The following is an 18,358-nucleotide window of genomic DNA, read 5'->3' on the forward strand; positions in this document are numbered from 1 at the left end:
GATCGACACAGTAAACATAGAACCAGCTCTGTGTGTGTGTGTGTGTGTGTGTGTGTGTGTGTGTGTGTGTGTGTGTGTGTGTGTGACAGAAAGACCGGGTAACGGGTAAGACATGAGATTTACGGTAAGACTGTGTAACTCATTCCCTGACATCAATCAGAGATAATATGAGGTTGACAAGATAAACTGAGAGCAGCTTGTTCATTACCTGGTTCCTGGGGTGAAGGTTGAGCAGCCTCCAGGACTTGTACATGAGGTCAGAGAAGTGGTAGAGCACCCGGAGGCGGGTGTTGAGGACGTCAGGGCTGCAGTCTTTCAGAGCGTTATACTGGGGAGGGATAGACTGGGGCAGACCCAGCTGCAGGTTGGCTGAGGCACCTGGAAAAGAGAGATCAGCAGACACGGTTTATGGAAGGTGAAGAAGAGGTCAGACTGGGTAACAGTCCTGGGATATGTCCAACCCCAGGAGACATTATGGATAACATCTGGTCTCTAAGCACATAGAGCTGAGACATGCCATCAGTGTGTGTGTGTGTGTGTTTACCTGAGGCTTTGACAGAGGGTGAGGGGGAGGGTGTGGTCCAGGCTGAGCTGTGTGTTTACCTGAGGCTTTGACAGAGGGTGAGGGGGAGGGTGTGGTCCAGGCTGAGCTGTGTGTTTACCTGAGGCTTTGACAGAGGGGGAGGGTGTGGTCCAGGCTGAGCTGTGTGTTTACCTGAGGCTTTGACAGAGGGGGAGGGTGTGGTCCAGGCTGAGCTGTGTGTTTACCTGAGGCTTTGACAGAGGGGAGGGTGTGGTCCAGGCTGAGCTGTGTGTTTACCTGAGGCTTTGACAGAGGGGGAGGGTGTGGTCCAGGCTGAGCTGTGTGTTTACCTGAGGCTTTGACAGAAGGTGAGGGTGTGGTCCAGGCTGAGCTGTGTGTTTACCTGAGGCTTTGACAGAGGGGGAGGGTGTGGTCCAGGCTGAGCTGTGTGTTTACCTGAGGCTTTGACAGAGGGGGAGGGTGTGGTCCAGGCTGAGCTGTGTGTTTACCTGAGGCTTTGACAGAGGGGAGGGTGTGGTCCAGGCTGAGCTGTGTGTTTACCTGAGGCTTTGACAGAGGGGAGGGTGTGGTCCAGGCTGAGCTGTGTGTTTACCTGAGGCTTTGACAGAGGGTGAGGGTGTGGTCCAGGCTGAGCTGTGTGTTTACCTGAGGCTTTGACAGAGGGGGAGGGTGTGGTCCAGGCTGAGCTGTGTGTTTACCTGAGGCTTTGACAGAGGGTGAGGGTGTGGTCCAGGCTGAGCTGTGTGTTTACCTGAGGGTTTGACAGAGGGGGAGGGTGTGGTCCAGGCTGAGCTGTGGCAGCGACCAGCAGAGATCTGTCTGACGTTGTTCCCCTGTAGGCCTGTCACCAGGGTGGGCTCCTTCACTGGGCTTGAGTGACCCAGGCCAAGCTGAAAGACAGATCAACACAAAACAAAGACTGACTTCAATGGAAAGTCACATTCTGAATGAGAGGACAAATCTATACACCACCACCACTAGTCTTAGGCTCCATCTCATTCTTTCAGTGATTCCTCACATCTTATCTAGTTACCACCTCCTCATTGGAGGAAAAGGTCCACGCTCCACACCCTCAGCTCCACACCCTCAGCTCCACACCCTCAGCTCCACACCCTCAGCTCCACACCCTCAGCTCCACACCCTCAGCTCCACACCCTCAGCTACACACCCTCAGCTCCACACCCTCAGCTCCACACCCTCAGCTCCACACCCTCAGCTCCACACTCTCAGCTCCACACCCTCAGCTCCACACCCTCAGCTCCACACCCTCAGCTCCACACCCTCAGCTCCACACTCTCAGAGGTCGAGGAGAGGATGCAAGGAATTGAGGAAAGCTGAATGAAGAACTTGTGTAATACTGCGGTAGAGAAGCTATGTTCCTACCTGTCCCTCACAGTTACAGCCCCAGGCATAGACATCTCCGGTAGAAGACAAAACCAGGACATGCTCACAGCCCACAGCTATGTCCTCTACAAACACCCCCTCCAGGGCTGGCACCACCTGGGGACGGTTGTGGTTCTTCAACAGAGAGTCTGGCAGGCCGATCAACCGCTCTGAGGGGAGAGGAAGGAAGGAAGGTAGGAAGGAAGGAAGGAGAGATAAGACAGCTTGAAATAGGTCTTAAAGTTCTGTCAATTTAAAAAAAAAAAAATCTAGCTCAAGCACCACATAATCAATGCACATGAGACCACTTTGATACGGATGTTTTACAATAGGTGGGGGAACTGACACATATTATTATGTAGCTGCTGTGCCACCACAAAAACAGAACAACAAGTCTACTACTGTAGTCAAGTCTGCTGTGTGGAGCTTCACATGATAAACTACATTCATTACCTTGTCCAAAGGTGTAAACATGCCCATCTTTGGCCAGGACAACAGAAAACTGGGTCCCGCAGCCAACCTTCTTGATTCCCTTGTTACACAGTTGCTCCACTTTCTACAAAGTAAAGAATAATGAAAAAGAGGAATAATAACCCGTTGTGGAAGTTGTTGTTGTTGAAACGTGAGAGGAGCACTTGTAGCCTACCTGAGGATAAGACTTCACAGTGCAGGGACCGGTCCCCAGCTTCCCATAGTCTCCGTCACCAAAGGACCAGACACTCATCCCATCGGAGGACAGCACCAGGGTGTGGTTGATACCACAGGATACCTAGTCACAATGGGAGAAAGACAATGTCAACACATAGTCAACACATAGGTAACCGTTGACCGAAGCTGACAGAGATCCAATGGCAATAGGAATAAGATATACATCTGGGGGCCAATAGGAATAAGATATACATCTGGGGGCCAATAGGAATAAGATATACATCTGGGGGCCAATAGGAATAAGATATACATCTGGGGGCCAATAGGAATAAGATATACATCTGGGGGCCAATAGGAATAAGATATACATCTGGGGGCCAATAGGAATAAGATATACATCTGGGGGCCAATAGGAATAAGATATACATCTGGGGGCCAATAGGAATAAGATATACATCTGGGGGCCAATAGGAATAAGATATACATCTGGGGGCCAATAGGAATAAGATATACATCTGGGGGCCAATAGGAATAAGATATACATCTGGGGGCCAATAGGAAGCAGAGCAGGGGGCCCGATTGAATTCAATAAAGGTTATTAATAGGGCTCCCGAGTGGCGCAGTGGTCTAAGGCACTGCAATCTCAATGCAAGAGGAGTCACGACAGTCCCTGGGTCGATTCCAGGCTGTATCACATCCGGCCATGATTGGGATAGGGCGGCGCACAATTGGCCCAGCGTCGTCTGGGTTTGGCCGGTGTAGGCCGTCATTGTAAATAAGAATTTGTTCTTAACTGACTTATGCAGCATGCATACACCATGCCCTGAATGAGACCCCAGCTTTAAAACACCAGCCCTGAATGAGACCCCAGCTTTAAAACACCAGCCCTGACTGAGACCCCTGCTTTAAAACACCAGCCCTGAATGAGACCCCAGCTTTAAAACACCAGCCCTGAATGAGACCCCAGCTTTAAAACACCAGCCCTGACTGAGACCCCCTGCTTTAAAACACCAGCCCTGACTGAGACCCCCTGCTTTAAAACACCAGCCCTGAATGAGACCCCAGCTTTAAAACACCAGCCCTGACTGAGACCCCTGCTTTAAAACACCAGCCCTGACTGAGACCCCTGCTTTAAAACACCAGCCCTGACTGAGACCCCCTGCTTTAAAACACCAGCCCTGACTGAGACCCCTGCTTTAAAACACCAGCCCTGACTGAGACCCCTGCTTTAAAACACCAGCCCTGACTGAGACCCCCTGCTTTAAAACACCAGCCCTGACTGAGACCCCTGCTTTAAAACACCAGCCCTGACTGAGACCCCTGCTTTAAAACACCAGCCCTGACTGAGACCCCCTGCTTTAAAACACCAGCCCTGACTGAGACCCCCTGCTTTAAAACACCAGCCCTGACTGAGACCCCTGCTTTAAAACACCAGCCCTGACTGAGACCCCTGCTTTAAAACACCAGCCCTGACTGAGACCCCTGCTTTAAAACACCAGCCCTGACTGAGACCCCCTGCTTTAAAACACCAGCCCTGACTGAGACCCCCTGCTTTAAAACTCCAGCCCTGACTGAGACCCCTGCTTTAAAACACCAGCCCTGACTGAGACCCCCTGCTTTAAAACACCAGCCCTGACTGAGACCCCCTGCTTTAAAACACCAGCCCTGACTGAGACCCCTGCTTTAAAACACCAGCCCTGACTGAGACCCCTGCTTTAAAACACCAGCCCTGACTGAGACCCCCTGCTTTAAAACACCAGCCCTGACTGAGACCCCCTGCTTTAAAACACCAGCCCTGACTGAGACCCCTGCTTTAAAACACCAGCCCTGACTGAGACCCCCTGCTTTAAAACACCAGCCCTGACTGAGACCCCCTGCTTTAAAACACCAGCCCTGACTGAGACCCCTGCTTTAAAACACCAGCCCTGACTGAGACCCCCTGCTTTAAAACACCAGCCCTGACTGAGACCCCTACTTTAAAACACCAGCCCTGACTGAGACCCCCTGCTTTAAAACACCAGCCCTGACTGAGACCCCCTGCTTTAAAACACCAGCCCTGACTGAGACCCCCTGCTTTAAAAGACCAGCCCTGACTGAGACCCCCTGCTTTAAAACACCAGCCCTGACTGAGACCCCCTGCTTTAAAACACCAGCCCTGACTGAGACCCCTGCTTTAAAACACCAGCCCTGACTGAGACCCCCTGCTTTAAAACACCAGCCATGACTGAGACCCCCTGCTTTAAAACACCAGCCCTGACTGAGACCCCTGCTTTAAAACACCAGCCCTGACTGAGACCCCTGCTTTAAAACACCAGCCCTGACTGAGACCCCCTGCTTTAAAACACCAGCCATGACTGAGACCCCCTGCTTTAAAACACCAGCCCTGACTGAGACCCCTGCTTTAAAACATTTAGCTCCTTAGGCAACATTGGCAGCATCACAGATCACAGGACAGAGAATCAAACATGTTATCATGATGGACCTTACCACCTGTCCGATACGATGGACGGTACCACCTGTCCGATACGATGGACGGTACCACCTGTCCGATACGATGGACGGTACCACCTGTCCGATACGATGGACGGTACCACCTGTCCGATACGATGGACGGTACCACCTGTCCGATACGATGGACGGTACCACCTGTCCGATACGATGGACGGTACCACCTGTCCGATACGATGGACCTTACCACCTGTCCGATACGATGGACGGTACCACCTGTCCGATACGATGGACGGTACCACCTGTCCGATACGATGGACGGTACCACCTGTCCGATACGATGGACCTTACCACCTGTCCGATACGATGGACGGTACCACCTGTCCGATACGATGGACGGTACCACCTGTCCGATACGATGGACCTTACCACCTGTCCGATACGATGGACGGTACCACCTGTCCGATACGATGGACGGTACCACCTGTCCGATACGATGGACGGTACCACCTGTCCGATACGATGGACGGTGGTACCACCTGTCCGATACGATGGACAGTACCACCTGTCCGATACGATGGACGGTGGTACCACCTGTCCGATACGATGGACGGTGGTACCACCTGTCCGATACGATGGACGGTACCACCTGTCCGATACGATGGACGGTACCACCTGTCTGATACGATGGACGGTACCACCTGTCCGATACGATGGACGTTACCTGTCCGATACGATGGTCGGTACCACCTGTCCGATACGATGGACGGTACCACCTGTCTGATACGATGGACGTTACCTGTCCGATACGATGGACGTTACCTGTCCGATACGATGGACGGTACCACCTGTCTGATACGATGGACGGTACCACCTGTCTGATACGATGGACGTTACCTGTCTGATACGATGGACGTTACCTGTCTGATATGATGGACGTTACCTGTCCGATACGATGGACGGTACCACCTGTCCGATACGATGGACGGTACCACCTGTCCGATACGATGGACGGTACCACCTGTCCGATACGATGGACGGTACCACCTGTCCGATACGTTGGACGGTACCACCTGTCCGATACGATGGACGTTACCTGTCTGATACGATGGACGGTACCACCTGTCCGATACGATGGACGGTACCACCTGTCCGATACGATGGACGGTACCACCTGTCCGATACGATGGACGTTACCCGTCCGATACGATGGACGTTACCTGTCCGATACGATGGACGTTACCTGTCCGATACGATGGACGTTACCTGTCCGATACGATGGACGTTACCTGTCCGATACGATGGACGTTACCTGTCCGATACGATGCACGTTACCTGTCTGATACGATGGACGGTACCACCTGTCTGATACGATGGACGTTACCTGTCTGATACGATGGACGGTACCACCTGTCTGATACGATGGATGTTACCTGTCTGATACGATGGACGTTACCTGTCTGATACGATGGACGGTACCACCTGTCTGATACGATGGACGGTACCACCTGTCCGATACGATGGACGTTACCTGTCTGATACGATGGACGGTACCACCTGTCTGATACGATGGATGTTACCTGTCTGATACGATGGACGTTACCTGTCTGATACGATGGACGGTACCATCTGTCTGATACGATGGACGTTACCTGTCTGATACGATGGACGTTACCTGTCCGATACGATGGACGTTACCTGTCCGATACGATGGACGTTACCTGTCTGATACGATGGACGGTACCACCTGTCTGATACGATGGACGTTACCTGTCTGATACGATGGACGTTACCTGTCTGATACGATGGACGGTACCACCTGTCCGATACGATGGACGTTACCTGTCCGATACGATGGACGTTACCTGTCCGATACGATGGACGTTACCTGTCCGATACGATGGACGTTACCTGTCTGATACGATGGACGGTACCACCTGTCTGATACGATGGACGTTACCTGTCTGATACGATGGACGGTACCACCTGTCTGATACGATGGACGGTACCACCTGTCCGATACGATGGACGGTACCACCTGTCCGATACGATGGACGGTACCACCTGTCCGATACGATGGACGGTACCACCTGTCCGATACGATGGACGGTACCACCTGTCCGATACGATGGACGGTACCACCTGTCCGATACGATGGACGGTACCACCTGTCCGATACGATGGACGGTACCACCTGTCCGATACGATGGACGGTACCACCTGTCCGATACGATGGACGGTACCACCTGTCTGATACGATGGACGGTACCACCTGTCCGATACGATGGACGGTACCACCTGTCCGATACGATGGACGGTACCACCTGTCTGATATGATGGATGTTACCTGTCCGATATGATGGACGGTACCTGTCTGATACGATGGACGTTACCTGTCCGATACGATGGATGTTACCTGTCCGATACGATGGATGTTACCTGTCTGATATGATGGATGTTACCTGTCTGATACGATGGATGTTACCTGTCTGATACGATGGACGTTACCTGTCCGATACGATGGACGTTACCTGTCCGATACGATGGACGTTACCTGTCCGATACGATGGACGTTACCTGTCCGATATGATGGACGGTACCTGTCCGATATGATGGACGGTACCTGTCTGATACGATGGACGTTACCTGTCCGATATGATGGATGTTACCTGTCTGATATGATGGATGTTACCTGTCTGATATGATGGATGTTACCTGTCCGATATGATGGATGTTACCTGTCTGATATGATGGATGTTACCTGTCTGATACGATGGACGGTACCACCTGTCCGATATGATGGATGTTACCTGTCTGATATGATGGATGTTACCTGTCCGATATGATGGATGTTACCTGTCCGATATGATGGACGGTACCTGTCTGATACGATGGACGTTACCTGTCCGATATGATGGATGTTACCTGTCTGATATGATGGATGTTACCTGTCTTGTTAGGTTCATGTTTTAAGTATCCCTATATATTTCTGTTATTAAGGTGCTTTCGCTCTGTTATTAGTAGGCCTGCGCAGCAGTCTCGTTGTTGATGCACCTGGCCTGAGTGCAATGGCAACCATGTAGTGTGCTAATACGTTTTGGTGTGTCTGATATGACGGATCATACCTGTCCAATGTGATATCCCTCCAGTGCCGTGACTCTCTCTGGCAGCATCTTGTTGGACGTTGATCTTTGACCCAGACGACCAGAGTCTCCACTACCGAAGGTCAACAGCTTCCCGTCTGTTGTGATCACGGCTGAGTGTTTGAACCCACACGCCAACTGTTGTGTGAAGGAATGATGAATGACAGAGACAGAGAAACTATTCAGGATAAATGACACCAAGAATGATTCCGTGCTGGCCTACCACTTAGAATGAAGCATTATACATCTAATGTAAATACAACGAAGGGTATGTAATCTACAGTAAGAGGGATTCATATAATGTCATTTAACATCCCAGAAATGTTAGGTGTGACCTGTCAGGTGAGCCTCATCTCCAGTCCTATCCGCCCCACCTCCTCTCCCTGCAGAGCCTCATCTCCAGTCCTATCCGCCCCACCTCCTCTCCCTGCAGAGCCTCATCTCCAGTCCTATCCGCCTCACCTCCTCTCCCTGCAGAGCCTCATCTCCAGTCCTATCCGCCCCACCTCCTCTCCCTGCAGAGCCTCATCTCCAGTCCTATCCGCCTCACCTCCTCTCCCTGCAGAGCCTCATCTCCAGTCCTACCTGCCCCACCTCCTCTCCCTGTAGAGCCTCATCTCCAGTCCTACCCGCCCCACCTCCTCTCCCTGCAGAGCCTCATCAGTCATACCTGCACCACCTCCTCTCCCTGCAGAGCCTCATCAGTCATACCTGCACCACCTCCTCTCCCTGCAGAGCCTCATCAGTCATACCTGCACCACCTCCTCTCCCTGCAGAGCCTCATCTCCAGTCCTACCTGCACCACCTCCTCTCCCTGCAGAGCCTCATCTCCAGTCCTATCCGCCCCACCTCCTCTCCCTGCAGAGCCTCATCTCCAGTCATACCTGCACCACCACCTCTCCCTGCAGAGCCTCATCTCCAGTCATACCCGCCTCACCTCCTCTCCCTGCAGAGCCTCATCTCCAGTCATACCTGCACCACCTCCTCTCCCTGCAGGGCCTCCACCTGTTTGGGTCGTCTCTGTCTCTCACTGTTCCCATGTCCCAGCTTCCCATAGTCCCCGTCACCCCAGCTGAACACCTCCCCCGTCTCCGTCAGGGCCAGGGAGTGGCCGTCAGAACCGCAAGAGGTCACCAGCTGGGTCACCACGTAGCCTGGGGAGGGGGTCAACAAGGGGGACAAAGGTGTCAAAGGTGTCCAAGGTTATAGATCAACCCGAGATAAAGATGTTACCTTGCAAGGCTGAGATGACTGTGGGGGTATATAGGTCATCAGAGTTGCCCTGGCCCAGTCTCCCATAGCTACCCTCTCCTACAGCCAGCACCGTACCATTAGCCTGTACCAGGAATGTACAGTTCTGCCCACACACAACCTGCAGAGAGTAGAGTATCACAGGTCAACAACAGAGAATCTTCGGGCTCAAAATGTAAGAAGCCTAAGTAGAATCTGGAGCTGGCTAATCAGAGATGCTCACGACGTGTGCTGTAATGTAACGTGACCCCGGTGTATTAGTAGGTTATGAACTCTACCTGATGTGTCTGGGACAGAGACGGGGCGATGGTAGGCACCATCAGGTTGGTCCCTGCGTCTGCCAGCTGTCCGTGACGCCCGTTGCCCCACAGAAACACCTGACTCTTCCCTCCCTGCTGCCAGTCCTGTCAAATACAGTAAGAGGAGGTGGGAAAGCCTGTTAAAGGAGCTTAAAGTAGCCTGTTAAAGGAGCTTAAAGTAGCCTGTTAAAGTAGCTTAAAGTAGCCTGTTAAAGTAGCTTAAAGTAGCCTGTTAAAGGAGCTTAAAGTAGCCTGTTAAAGGAGCTTAAAGTATCCTGTTAAAGTAGCTTAAAGTAGCCTGTTAAAGTAGCCTGTTAAAGTAGCTTAAAGTAGCATGTTAAAGTAGCCTGTTAAAGTAGCCTGTTAAAGTAGCTTAAAGTAGCCTGTTAAAGTAGCCTGTTAAAGTAGCCTGTTAAAGGAGCTTAAAGTAGCCTGTTAAAGGAGCTTAAAGTAGCCTGTTAAAGTAGCTTAAAGTAGCCTGTTAAAGTAGCTCAAAGTAGCCTGTTAAAGTAGCTTAAAGTAGCCTGTTAAAGTAGATTAAAGTAGCCTGTTAAATGAGCTTAAAGTAGCCTGTTAAAGGAGCTTAAAGTAGCCTGTTAAAGGAGCTTAAAGTAGCCAGTTAAAGGAGCTTAAAGTAGCCTGTTAAAGGAGCTTAAAGTAGCCTGTTAAAGTAGCTTAAAGTAGCCTGTTAAAGGAGCTTAAAGTAGCCTGTTAAAGGAGCTTAAAGTAGCCTGTTAAAGGAGCTTAAAGTAGCCTGTTAAATGAGCTTAAAGTAGCCTGTTAAAGTAGCTTAAAGTAGCCTGTTAAAGGAGCTTAAAGTAGCCTGTTAAAGGAGCTTAAAGTAGCCTGTTAAAGTAGCATATTAAAGGAGCTTAAAGTAGCCTGTTAAAGGAGCTTAAAGTAGCCTGTTAAAGGAGCTTAAAGTAGCCTGTTAAAGGAGCTTAAAGTAGCCAGTTAAAGTAGCTTAAAGTAGCCTGTTAAAGGAGCTTAAAGTAGCCTGTTAAAGGAGCTTAAAGTAGCCTGTTAAAGTAGCCTATTAAAGGAGCTTAAAGTAGCCTGTTAAAGGAGCTTAAAGTAGCCTGTTAAAGGAGCTTAAAGTAGCCTGTTAAAGGAGCTTAAAGTAGCCAGTTAAAGTAGCTTAAAGTAGCCTGTTAAAGGAGCTTAAAGTAGCCTGTTAAAGGAGCTTAAAGTAGCCTGTTAAAGGAGCTTAAAGTAACCTGTTAAAGTAGCTTAAAGTAGCCAGTTAAAGGAGTTTAAAGTAGCCTGTTAAAGTAGCTTAAAGTAGCCTGTTAAAGTAGCTTAAAGTAGCCAGTTAAAGGAGCTTAAAGTAGCCTGTTAAAGTAGCTTAAAGTAGCCTGTTAAAGTAGCTTAAAGTAGCCTGGTTTCAGATCGCTTCGTCCAGTCTTTCTAACAATGACCAAAACAGTTGGCAAGACAGCATTATTGACACCTTCAAAATGACTAATAACAGACAGGATATCGTTATGGGGACAGTCATAACACTGAACAGTGTGAACAATAGCTAGTGATACAGCTATCTGAACAGGAAGTGATGGAGCTGTGTCATGAGGCTGGCCTGACCCAGGGTGTGGGTTCCCAGAGCTGCTGAGGGTATGTCAAGTGATACAGCTATCTGAACATGAAGTGATGGAGCTGTGTCATGAGGCTGGCCTGACCCAGGGTGTGGGTTCCCAGAGCTGCTGAGGGTATGTCAAGTGATACAGCTATCTGAACATGAAGTGATGGAGCTGTGTCATGAGGCTGGCCTGACCCAGGGTGTGGGTTCCCAGAGCTGCTGAGGGTATGTCAAGTGATACAGCTATCTGAACATGAAGTGATGGAGCTGTGTCATGAGGCTGGCCTGACCCAGGGTGTGGGTTCCCAGAGCTGCTGAGGGTATGTCAAGTGATACAGCTATCTGAACATGAAGTGATGGAGCTGTGTCATGAGGCTGGCCTGACCCAGGGTGTGGGTTCCCAGAGCTGCTGAGGGTATGTCAAGTGATACAGCTATCTGAACATGAAGTGATGGAGCTGTGTCATGAGGCTGGCCTGACCCAGGGTGTGGGTTCCCAGAGCTGCTGAGGATATGTCAAGTGATACAGCTATCTGAACATGAAGTGATGGAGCTGTGTCATGAGGCTGGCCTGACCCAGGGTGTGGGTTCCCAGAGCTGCTGAGGGTATGTCAAGTGATACAGCTATCTGAACATGAAGTGATGGAGCTGTGTCATGAGGCTGGCCTGACCCAGGGTGTGGGTTCCCAGAGCTGCTGAGGGTATGTCAAGTGATACAGCTATCTGAACATGAAGTGATGGAGCTGTGTCATGAGGCTGGCCTGACCCAGGGTGTGGGTTCCCAGAGCTGCTGAGGGTATGTCAAGTGATACAGTAATGACATTAAGATAATAGGATATATGGTTTTACAGACAGAAACCATACCTCAGGAGATATGGCCTGCATCAGAAATGGCACCCTATTCCCTATATAGTGGACTTATTGACCTGAGCCCTGTGTAGGCCCTGGTCAATAGTAGTGCACTATATAGGGGAATAGAGTCCTGTGTAGGCCCTGGTCAATAGTAGTGCACTATATAGGGAATAGAGCCCTATGTAGGCCTTGGTCAATAGTAGTGCACTATATAGGGAATAGGGTGCCATTTGGGATGTAGATATGGTACTGGAGACAGAAATCTTACCTCAGGTCTGGTGGTGGCCCAGGACATGAGTTGTTCGTCCATCATGAAGCTCCACTTACTATTGTCCTGAGAAAGAGAAGCGAAGAAGAGAAGCGAAGAAGAGAAGCGAAGAAGAGAAGCGAAGAGAAGAAGTGAATTGAAGTGAAGAGAGTGCAACAACAAACTGTGTGAGCTGCCATACATCACAGTAAATGGAAAGATGAACAAATAACACTAAAAGTAAAAAGAAAAAAACAGTTGAATGAACACCATAATTGGCTGGCAGCTAGCCTGTTTCTCCAATAACACAACCCCACACACTCCCAAGTGCCCTATTCTCTATGCAGCACACACTAATAGGGAATAGGGTGTCATTTCAGACATCATCCTAGTCTGAGGAAGCTACAGGAAGCTTCTACTTTCTGCTCACCAGGGGCTTGGTGAGTTCTGTGGTTCCTGCCTGCTGGAACTCTGGGACAGTGAAGGATTCTGGGAACGCTGTTCCCCTGGCGATGGCCTCCGCGCTCTTCACAGTGGTGGAGAAGGTTTGGAGCCAGCTCCACTCCATGGGGCAGGAGTGTGTGTGGTCGAGGCTGAGGCTGGCAGGTTGGTGGTGGGGGGGTCGGCAGGGCCGACACAGGTACTGTTCCAGGGAAAGGCCGACGGTCAGAGAGGCCAGACTCTGGAGGAAGGCACTGTGGACCAACTGGTCACCCGCTGTCACGTGACTCTGGGGAGAGAGAGAGAGAGAGAGAGAGAGAGAGAGAGAGAGAGAGAGAGAGAAAGAGAAAGAGAAAGAGAAAGAAAAAGAGAGAAAGAGAGAGAAAGAGAGAGGAGAGAAGAGAAGAGAGACACACACACAGACAGACAGACACACAGACACACGGATTAATCCTCAAGATCCAATGAGGTGGAAAACTACTGCATTAGCTGATGTTCCTCTGGGCTCAATAACCTTGCAGAGAGACGGGACATTTGTCTGTAAATTGGCCTTCAGTGACAGTTTGTTGAGGTCAGCAGCACTAGCGAAGGCTGGATTATATCCACCAAGCGTTCCCTGTAGTAAAACTTGCATAAAATTGCAGAAAGACGCTTGCATAAAGTTACAACCTCTGGAATGCACCGAAATCACAAGTCAAAAGCTGTTAGGCGAGCCTCTACAGAGTAAGTGTAGGAATGTAAATCCAAGCAGCCTCCTGCAGCAGTGTGGGAAGTCTCTCCAGGAAGACGGCCAAACTAACGAACTAACTAACTAGATAATTAACCAACTAGATAACTAACCAAGTACATAACTAACCAACTAGATAACTAACCAACTACATAACTAACCAACTAGATAACTAACCAACTAGATAACTAACCAACTAGATAACTAACCAACTAGACAACTAACTAGATAACTAACCAAGTAGATAACTAACTAGTTAACAAACTAAGTAGATAACAAAGCAAGTAGGTAACTAACCAAGTAGATAACTAACCAAGTAGATAACTAACCAAGTAGATAACTAACCAAGTAGATAACTAACTAAGTAGATAACTAACTAAGTAGTTAACTAACCAAGTAGATAACTAACCAAGTAGATAACTAACCAAGTAGATAACTAACTAACTAGATAACAAACTAACTAGATAACGAAGTGGATAACTAACTAACTAGATAACGAAGTGGATAACTAACTAACTAGATAACTAACCAAGTAGATATCTAAATAAGTAGATAACTAACCAAGTAGATAACTAACCAACTAGATAACTAACTAACTAGATAACTAACTAACTAGATAACTAACCAAGTAGATATCTAAATAAGTAGTTTACTAACTAACTAGCTGTACTGCTGTACTGTACTAACCCTCTCGTAGCTGTACTGTTCCTGCAGCAGTGTGGGAAGTCTCTCCAGGAAGACGGCCATGCAGGGTGCACGGTTCAGACCCAGAATGCCCTGTGTTCTGAGGACGGTGCGGCAGGATGCCAACACGTGGTTCTGGGAGATCCAGTCTGACGTACAGCGGATCAGCAGAGCATCCTGTTGGAGGGGAGGTCAGACATCAGACCCTGTTCATTTAGGTCTCTTTCTCAGTCTAAAAAGCTGTCCTATCATCTCCTCCCCTCTCTTTCAACTGCACTGATCTGAAAGAAGTGACCAAGTGAAAGACAGCCTAATGATGATCTCCCACCATTCTGTTTCCACCTGCCAAGTCTGTTCCAATCAGTGGAGATGAAGGGGGAGACGAGAACAGACGAGGACAGGACAGATCGTAAAGAGATAGAGCCTGAGGCCTAGTGCAATGAAAGGCATACTGGACTCACCTTCGACCTCCCGGAGCAGGCAGCCACCCCTACATTTGGTATCCAGGTGGTACTGACCACTGAGCCTAGGCCTGTCACCACTGTCTGTAGGATGGAACCATCCTGTAGGAGGGGGGAACCGGGATAAGATTAGAACACACGGCACTGATAATAGACAGAGGATGTTGTATTGATAAGGAGTTTGGCTAACTCTATTATGTTATTAAACAGCGCATTATTAGTAGCGTAGTCCGTCATGCTACAGCTCTCACCTGTAGAGACCAGATGTTGAGTAGTCCTCCTATACCTCCAGACACCAGGGCCAGACCACTGGGGCAGAACGACAGGGTCTTCACCGCTGTGATGTGACCACTCAGTCTGAACACACACTTGGCACTGCCACGCTAGGGAGGCCAAACGCCACATAGATCAGGACACAGTGAATTAAAAGAGTAACTGGAATTGAATTGACAAATACAGTAGTTATTAGAAGAATCCAAAAGGATAAGAAGAAGAAAAAGAATAGAATAATAGAAAATGATGAATTTCTGTTCCTCCACAAAGACAACTGACGATTTTCTACTTCCCATTTTAGGTGTCAGAGGAAATGGGGGAAAGAAAGGAGACATAACCGAAGCCGCTTATCTCAGCCATAACTGAGCGCTACAGAACACACTGACTGTACTGACCTTGATGCCACTGTTGTTCTCCTGACTGGATGAGCTGCCCAGGAACTTAGGAACTGACACATTAGTGCCCCCCTGTGGCAGAGTCCACACATTCAGAAGACCATTCTGGCTCCCTCTAAAAAGACAGAGGAAATGTAGGGAATAACTCAATCTAATGTCTACAGGGACTACATTTGACCCATATGCAGAAATGTTGATCAATGTGCATTGCCACCGTTAAATATAGCTAATAATGTACTAATTACTCGGTGTACACAGCTCACATTCTCCCCTTATTCCCTAGTACTCACACTCTCCCCTTATTCCCTGGTACTCACACACTCCCCTTATTCCCTGGTACTCACACTCTCCCCTTATTCCCTGGTACTCACACTCTCCCCTTATTCCCTGGTACTCACACACTCCCCTTATTGCCTGGTACTCACACACTCCCCTTATTGCCTGGTACTCACACATTCCCCTTATTCCCTGGTACTCACACACTCCCCTTATTGCCTGGTACTCACACTCTCCCCTTATTCCCTGGTACTCACACATTCCCCTTATTCCCTGGTACTCACACACTCCCCTTATTGCCTGGTACTCACACTCTCCCCTTATTCCCTGGTACTCCCCATTCCCACATTCCCCTTATTCCCTGGTACTCACACTCTCCCCTTATTCCCTGGTACTCACACATTCCCCTTATTGCCTGGTACTCACACACTCCCCTTATTGCCTGGTACTCACACTCTCCCCTTATTGCCTGGTACTCACACATTCCCCTTATTGCCTGGTACTCTCACTCTCCCCTTATTGCCTGGTACTCACACTCTCCCCTTATTCCCTGGTACTCACACATTCCCCTTATTGCCTGGTACTCACACTCTCCCCTTATTGCCTGGTACTCACACTCTCCCCTTATTCCCTGGTACTCACACATTCCCCTTATTCCCTGGTACTCACACACTCCCCTTATTGCCTGGTACTCACACTCCCCTTATTCCCTGGTACTCACACATTCCCCTTATTCCCTGGTACTCACACACTCCCCTTATTGCCTGGTACTCACACTCTCCCCTTATTCCCTGGTACTCACACATTCCCCTTATTCCCTGGTACTCACACTCTCCCCTTATTCCCTGGTACTCACACATTCCCCTTATTCCCTGGTACTCACACACTCCCCTTATTGCCTGGTACTCACACTCTCCCCTTATTGCCTGGTACTCACACATTCCCCTTATTGCCTGGTACTCTCACTCTCCCCTTATTGCCTGGTACTCACACTCTCCCCTTATTCCCTGGTACTCACACATTCCCCTTATTGCCTGGTACTCACACTCTCCCCTTATTGCCTGGTACTCACACTCTCCCCTTATTCCCTGGTACTCACACATTCCCCTTATTCCCTGGTACTCACACACTCCCCTTATTCCCTGGTACTCACACTCTCCCCTTATTCCCTGGTACTCACACATTCCCCTTATTCCCTGGTACTCACACACTCCCCTTATTCCCTGGTACTCACACATTCCCCTTATTCCCTGGTACTCACACACTCCCCTTATTGCCTGGTACTCACACTCTCCCCTTATTCCCTGGTACTCACACATTCCCCTTATTCCCTGGTACTCACACACTCCCCTTATTGCCTGGTACTCACACTCTCCCCTTATTCCCTGGTACTCACACATTCCCCTTATTCCCTGGTACTCACACTCTCCCCTTATTCCCTGGTACTCACACATTCCCCTTATTCCCTGGTACTCACACACTCCCCTTATTGCCTGGTACTCACACTCTCCCCTTATTGCCTGGTACTCACACATTCCCCTTATTCCCTGGTACTCACACATTCCCCTTATTCCCTGGTACTCACACACTCCCCTTATTGCCTGGTACTCACACTCTCCCCTTATTCCCTGGTACTCACACATTCCCCTGATTCCCTGGTACTCACACTCTCCCCTTATTCCCTGGTACTCACACAGCCATCATAAGGCGTGGTTCGGGACCTCTGCCAGGCAAAGGGCACCACTCGGCCGTGTTGACGGTGCCTGTGTGGAACAGGGAGTGGAGGGTGATCCAGGTGCCTCCCGCCCGCCCCCAGATCTTCACCACCTCAGAGCGGCCCGTGGAGAGGAGGAGGTGGCCCGTGGGGTCCCAGCGCAGGATGCTGACACTCTCCTGGAGAGAGGTAGGGAGGATTGCGAGAGAGAGAGATGGAGGGAGGGAGAGAGAGATGGAGGGAGGGAGAGAGAGATGGAGGGAGAGAGAGAGAGATTGAGGGAGGGATGGAGGGAGAGAGAGATGGAGGGAGAGAGAGAGAGATTGAGGGAGGGATGGAGGGAGAGAGAGATGGAGAGATGGAGGGAGAGAGAGATGGAGGGAGGGAGGGAGAGAGAGATGGAGGGAGGGAAAAAGAGATGGAGGGAGGGAGAAAGAGATGGAGGGAGGGAGAAAGAGATGGAGGGAGGGAGGGAGAGAGAGATGGAGGGAGGGAGAGAGAGAGAGATGGAGGGAGGGAGAGAGAGATGGAGGGAGGGAGAAAGAGATGGAGGGAGGGAGAGAGAGATGGAGGGAGGGAGAAAGAGATGGAGGGAGGGAGGGAGAGAGAGATGGAGGGAGGGAGGGAGAGAGAGATGGAGGGAGGGAGGGAGGGAGAGAGAGAGAGATGGAGGGAGGGAGAAAGAGATGGAGGGAGGGAGAAAGAGATGGAGGGAGGGAGGGAGAGAGAGATGGAGGGAGGGAGGGAGAGAGAGATGGAGGGAGGGAGAAAGAGATGGAGGGAGGGAGAAAGAGATGGAGGGAGGGAGAAAGAGATGGAGGGAGGGAGAGAGAGATGGAGGGAGGGAGGGAGAGATGGAGGGAGGGAGAGAGAGAGAGATGGAGGGAGGGAGGGAGAGAGAGATGGAGGGAGGGAGGGAGAGAGAGATGGAGGGAGGGAGGGAGAGAGAGATGGAGGGAGGGAGGGAGAGAGAGATGGAGGGAGGGAGGGAGAGAGA

The 18,358-nt window shown here is 50.1% G+C and overlaps 1 protein-coding gene across 5 annotated transcripts in view; it reads right to left on the minus strand.

The window, feature by feature from the left end:
* LOC115106027 (probable E3 ubiquitin-protein ligase HERC1) overlaps window positions 1-18,358 on the minus strand; it is a 124,409-nt gene that overhangs the window by 12,840 nt on the left and 93,211 nt on the right. For all 5 annotated transcript variants that reach the window (XM_065007608.1, XM_065007610.1, XM_065007609.1 and 2 more), the window contains exons 59-74: window positions 17,341-17,540; window positions 15,372-15,486; window positions 14,955-15,086; window positions 14,704-14,805; window positions 14,246-14,419; window positions 12,821-13,120; window positions 12,412-12,477; window positions 9,696-9,821; window positions 9,400-9,538; window positions 9,139-9,320; window positions 8,149-8,304; window positions 2,574-2,696; window positions 2,381-2,483; window positions 1,928-2,097; window positions 1,296-1,434; window positions 209-378 (exon numbers count right to left, since the gene is read on the minus strand). In XM_065007608.1, coding sequence (XP_064863680.1) covers window positions 209-378; window positions 1,296-1,434; window positions 1,928-2,097; window positions 2,381-2,483; window positions 2,574-2,696; window positions 8,149-8,304; window positions 9,139-9,320; window positions 9,400-9,538; window positions 9,696-9,821; window positions 12,412-12,477; window positions 12,821-13,120; window positions 14,246-14,419; window positions 14,704-14,805; window positions 14,955-15,086; window positions 15,372-15,486; window positions 17,341-17,540 — 2,397 coding nt within the window. The remainder of the gene's footprint in view (window positions 1-208; window positions 379-1,295; window positions 1,435-1,927; window positions 2,098-2,380; window positions 2,484-2,573; window positions 2,697-8,148; window positions 8,305-9,138; window positions 9,321-9,399; window positions 9,539-9,695; window positions 9,822-12,411; window positions 12,478-12,820; window positions 13,121-14,245; window positions 14,420-14,703; window positions 14,806-14,954; window positions 15,087-15,371; window positions 15,487-17,340; window positions 17,541-18,358) is intronic.

Source organism: Oncorhynchus nerka, linkage group LG22 (genome assembly GCF_034236695.1).
Source record: "Oncorhynchus nerka isolate Pitt River linkage group LG22, Oner_Uvic_2.0, whole genome shotgun sequence".
In the NCBI taxonomy this organism is placed as follows: Eukaryota; Metazoa; Chordata; class Actinopteri; order Salmoniformes; family Salmonidae; genus Oncorhynchus; species Oncorhynchus nerka.